The sequence below is a fragment of the Maniola hyperantus genome, chromosome 9 (genome assembly GCF_902806685.2).
Source record: "Maniola hyperantus chromosome 9, iAphHyp1.2, whole genome shotgun sequence".
Lineage (NCBI taxonomy): Eukaryota > Metazoa > Arthropoda > Insecta > Lepidoptera > Nymphalidae > Maniola > Maniola hyperantus.
This window is the reverse complement of record NC_048544.1, coordinates 312,752-318,189: the sequence shown is the minus strand read 5'-3', so window position 1 is coordinate 318,189 and position 5,438 is coordinate 312,752. Positions and strand designations below refer to the sequence as shown.

General features: G+C 39.9%; 1 protein-coding gene across 1 annotated transcript; it reads right to left on the bottom strand.

The window, feature by feature from the left end:
- Nucleotides 1-1,424: 1,424 nt before the first annotated feature.
- On the bottom strand, nt 1,425-4,487 carry pen-2 (presenilin enhancer). The gene is made up of 3 exons (XM_034972244.2): nt 4,304-4,487; nt 4,017-4,121; nt 1,425-2,916 (listed from the first exon to the last, which is right to left on the bottom strand). The coding sequence occupies exons 1-3, from the start codon at nt 4,362-4,364 to the stop codon at nt 2,777-2,779; spliced, it is 306 nt and encodes a 101-aa protein (XP_034828135.1). The 5' UTR covers nt 4,365-4,487; the 3' UTR covers nt 1,425-2,776.
- Between the last annotated feature and the right edge of the window lie 951 nt (nt 4,488-5,438).

Sequence of the window (5,438 nt, the reverse complement as noted above, 5' to 3'; positions counted from 1 at the left end):
CTGATTACTTTTAATTATTTAATAATTACTTGAAGATGGAAACAAATAAACTATTAATAAACTTAAATCTAAAAAAAAAGAAAACAATATTAAATTAAAACTAAAATAAATTAAATTAAATCTAAAACCTCATCGAGACCACCGCAGCGAGGCATTGTACCCAAGATGCTGGCAGCATTACCCCTTTGGATGGCCAAACTAATTCTTTGGCCAAGGTAGCTGCCAGCTCTCGGGTCCCCGGTTGACTCGATAACTCTTTTCGCAATTTCTTCAAAAAGAGCTCGAGCCCCCGGGCCCCACGGCCCCAAGGTCTCCACACCAAAAGGCACGAATACGAAGCTCCCATCGAGGTTTTCATATTTGCGCCTTTTGGCCTGTTCGGCGCTGATGGCCGCTGCACCCGCCATAGAGGAGGTCGCCTGAATGTGGGATGCAGCTAAAGTGTCTACACAAGTTGCATCCCAAACAAGCGACCTGCCCATTTGTTTGGGATTTGTTCTTGAATTCAAATTGATGACCAAAGTTGTTTAAAATGACCATGTTGGTTTATTGTAAAAATATTTCTCAGTTTTAATTTTCGAAAGACTTAAGTATTTTTGTAGTATTTATAAATTAATGACTAATAAAAATCTTTTTAAATAGTAACCACAAATTATATTATTTTCTTGCCTACTGTTCTACTTGGTACGAAGAACATTCCGAACTAAAAAATAGCTATTAGAGGCAGAAGTCCGACCGCCGACGATGAACGAGAAACGAGTAGAACTAGAAACTATAAACGAGTTGGCGATCAGCGAGAAGCGAGTGTGTAGTTTCGATAGTTTTGTCGCCGCGCTATAAGCGAGTGTGCAAGTGCGACGAGTGATTACTCGCGCTATTCGCTCGCGGTCGTTCAGTCCAGTCAATGCTGCAATGTAAAAAAATGATCAAGCGAGCGAGCATCGCTTAACGAGTTTATTTTTCAAAGCTCGTCGCTCAGCGACCAAACTAGTAAAGCCAGTCGTCGCCGGCAGTGTGAACACTCAGAGAGCAACTTTTGATATATGCATCTCTTTCGTTTACATGCACGACATGCGACGATTCATGAGAAATTTTGAAAATTGAAAATAACTACTAATTGAACACATTTTAATTTTTTTCTGTTATGTAACCACAAATTCAGTTTTCGGATTTTTTTCCTTTACTTGTACTATAATACCTACCTACCTGGCCCTGCCTTCTAGGTCAACGGGAAGTAGGTACCCTATAAGTGTTCTATTTTTCTTTTCGAGGTACGGAACTCTAAAAATTTATATTCAGCAATTAAAAATAATTTTATACCAACTTTTTGTATTTATGTAAGTATTGCCTAATTTAACTACTTATAGTACCTAATTGGTAATTAGTGTTATTTATATAGGTGTACAAACTACAAATAAAATTACTTTTCATATTATGTAAGATTGTTTTATTTTAATCATTTCATTATTTCAATAAATGGTCCTTACCTATCAAAATGTACACACTATACTACGCGTATGAGATTAGAGAGAAAGAGGGACTGCTGTCCGCGGAGGACAAAAATGGATCACTAAACATAACGCTGGATAATAGTAAGGCGAAACACCGTATTAAAAGAGAGGGACTTTTGTCCTCCGCGGACAACAGTCTCATCTGCGCAGGCCCTTATTGTAATTTTTGACCCTAAAGTATGTATAGTCTGCGACAGGTTGAGATGGCAATCAGGGTGGCGGGACGCCCCGCGCTCGCCCGCACCGGGTTAGCGCGGGGGCTGTGCGGGCGTTCCCTCCCCGATTGCCATTTCGACCTCAGTCACATCTTTTAAACGCTACTTAAATCACTTGATTCTTCAGTAGGATAATTATTATGTCAGGCCCTAGTTGTAAGTACCTATATTGCATATATTACATAATTTAACTTAGTATTCATTTCATTAAAATATCTATCATTCAATTTTTTTATGATAAGTTAGCCCGCTTCCATCTTACGACTGCATCGTCACTTACCACCAGGTGAGATTGCAATCAAGGGCTAACTTGTATCTGAATAAAAAAAAAGCAGTCAGTCCTAGGACTCAGCAAATGCGTAAGATGTCAAGAGAACAATCTCTTCAGGAGAAGGTGCCTTGCCTTGGTCACCAAGAGCTTGTTTGCTTGTGAAAGCAAATGTTTCACTAGCCCCTGGCGCCGGCCGGCTCCAATGACGAGGGAATCCTTGACGGCGCCAGGCGCCTAGGACGTTGCGAAAGTTTGCATGGAATTATATCACTATCGATTCTCTCGTCCATGGAGATGGCGCCTAAACTTTCTCTATTATTATTATTTTTTTGTTTAAAATGAAATATTCTTAACAGAGGTATCCTATACAGTTGTTCACAATGTAAGTACAGTATGCCGTAGAACGTTATGTACATCGGCCTTTAGAATTACATACATTTCGGCTTTGTAGAGCGTTGTCTCTGTCACTCATACCTATAAGATGTTTTGAGACAATGCTCTACAAATCCACTATCTCCTAAAGGTTGATGTACATAACTTTCTGTCGCATACCGCATTTTACACCCGCCAATGTAGAAGCCTAAGACGTTTTGTCGGTCTCAACGACAGACAATGCTCTAGAAATCTGCTATCTCCTTCTAAAGGTTGATGTACATAAATTCCTGCAGCATACTGTAACATTTGACGCCTGCCAGTGTAGTTAGAAGCCTCAAGGTATAGTTACAAGTTCCCAAACTGTGGTGTACTGTGGCAGCAGTGTGATAGCCTTGAGTATTGCACTAGGCACGTCCCAGGGGCACAATGAAGGACAGAGCGTCCCCCGTGGCGCCCCACGACACCCGCTGCAGCTGGAACGCGGCGGCCCACGTCGCCAGCGCGGCCGCCCACACCAGCGTGCCCGCGCCGCTCAGCACCACATCTGCAACACAACATTAACTTCAACATAATCCAAGCAGTAGCTGTGATAGCCTAGCAGCTAGCTAGTGGTTAGGGTGTCCGCCTCCTAATCGGAGGTTGGAAGACCCCCCCACTAGGTGGACGGACGACATCAGACGAGTCGCAGGGAGCCGCTGGATGGCGGCGGCGCAAGACCGTGGCGTGTGGAAGTCCCTACAAAAGACCTATGCCCAGCAGTGGACGTCTATCTATGAATCGGAGGTTGGGTACACACCTATTAACTTTTCTTCTAAGTAATTAAATATCACTTGCTTTAACTATGAATGAAAACATCGTGAAGAAACCTGCACGCCTGAGACTTCTCCATAATGTTCTCAAAGGTGTCTGAAGTCTGCGAATCTACACTTGGCCAGCATGGTAGACAATGGTCAAAATCTTTCAAAGACTCTGTGGTGAGCCAGCGATGGGTTAATTATGATGATGATGATTATAATCCAAGTGCGAGCCTGACTAGAATCGGAAGGGTTATGTACCATTGTACAAGATGTACTTTTTAGGGTTCCATACCTCAAAAGGAAAAACGGAACCCTTATCGAATCACTTTGCTGTCTGTCTGTGTGTCTGTCAAGAAATCTATAGGGTACTTACCGTTGACCTAGAATCATGAAATTTAGCAGGAAGGTAGGTGTTAGTTATTTTATTTATTAATTTGGTCTCATATGTGTTAGTTAGTATGTTTGTTGACGATACTCCGTGGACCAGCACCTCCCACTTCTAAGGCCACACAGTGCCAGGTGTGGTACCTACAGAGAAGCACATAATTTGGTCTCATGTGTCAGTTAGTATGTTTGTTGACGATATTCCGTGGACCAGCACCTCCCACTTCTAAGGCCACACAGTGCCAGGTGTGGTACCTACAGAGAGGCACATAATTTACTACAAGTCTCGCAAATTGCTGTTGCGCTAGAACCATGTCTCATTAACATCGAAATGACGTCATTTTGCCGTCAGCCGAAATAAAAATATATCAGCTCCAAACTTCAGTCTAGTGCTGACGTCACTAAAATGCCGGCCACGCGCATTAGCAATTCGCAGGATTTATACAAGGTGATAGATACATACATTTCTTTATTTGTTTCTGTTCATCAAACGGTGGCTTGATAAATGCTTCTTTGAAAAACCACACCGAGTTGACGGCCCACACGAACGGAAGTAGAATACACCCAACTATAAATAAAAAAGTACCTTTAATTTTGGTTCCATACTTAAAAGTAAAAACGAAACAATTATTTATATTGAATTCTTTGGGAAAACATAGTTGTTCAAATCATATTACCGATATTACCCTATTCAAATATTATCTTCATCTAACTTTATTCATTAAGGACACAGGAAGGAGAATTTTTTACCTTTGAAATACCACTTGCACAATTTTAGTTTTTCATCATTAGGCAGTCTATTTAGATCCATTGAAACAGCTTTATTTAAAAAAAAATTAGGAAAGAGCTGTCTCAGTTTCGCGATATTATTTTTTATTTGATTTTTTCACGATCATTTTTATGTCAAACTTTTCTTCTTTTCTTGTCTATGGCTCTATGCTAAAATGGCACGTCTAAAACTATTGCTATCCCTTTCATAATGTTGCTTGTGGAAAAGGAAAGCTCTAGGTTTAGACCTGTTAATTTAGTTTAGTTTAGAGATTGTGTACTAGAGAATCGGCCCCAAATGTCAATTCAGTGGAGAAAACATCGTTCTAATTTGGTTCTTGAATTCCTTTCATGAGAGATCATAAACTTTTATATAAATAGGTATTTACTTGGATGAATGATTATTTATGTTAAAGTCACGTCAACTGTCAAGTCAAGTCATGTCAAAATCAATTTATATCAAGTGTTGCCAGTGGCTTTCCAAAAAATGCACTAAGCCCTAAACCAGCGTTGCCACATCTACGTCTTTTAACGTAGATCTAACTTTAGGCCTTTCCTGCAAACCTACGAACCTCAGTCCCAGAATCTACGTATTTTTTATCAAATTGTACAAAGTAATCGAATACTTAGCCTTTTGAGGCTGAATGGGCACAATTTGAATTTCCTTTTCATTCATGAAAAAGGTTATTAAAAAAAGTTCCCTTTTTACAGTTACAGCAATATACGTGTGACCGTGTAAAATGGAACGTTCGCTTTGCAGAAACTGTCACTGTCAGAAATACAGCGACAAGACTCTTTTGGCGCGTGGCGAAAATAAAGCGGCCATCTCTTGAAGTATCACGGTGTGACCTTAAATGCAGTGTTGCTAAGTTAAAAAAAAATTAATTCACTGTTTTTGTTTAATATTAGACCATTCCATTTAAATAACATCATGATATATCCTCATAATATATTGTACAGCATAAATGTGTCTGCATCTTATAGCTATATTTAGCACCAGGTAACTAAATATAGCTAGTCCATGGCCTATAAATGGTTTTTATTATTCTTTCTCTATTTGGAAACAGGGACGGCTTTCCCAATTTCTTATTCAGTTAAATTTAAATAAAACTTACTC

Bases quoted from the DNA above. Each gene is read 5' to 3' on its own strand.
- pen-2 (XM_034972244.2), bottom strand. From the start codon at position 4,364: ATGGATCTAAATAGACTGCCTAATGATGAAAAACTAAAATTGTGCAAG. The intron at 4,122-4,303 runs GTAAAAAATTCT...TTTTATTTATAG, and splicing joins GTGCAAGTGGTATTTCAAAG to TTGGGTGTATTCTACTTCCG. The intron at 2,917-4,016 runs GTATGTATCTAT...GTTGTGTTGCAG, and splicing joins ACAGAAACAAATAAAGAAAT to ATGTGGTGCTGAGCGGCGCG.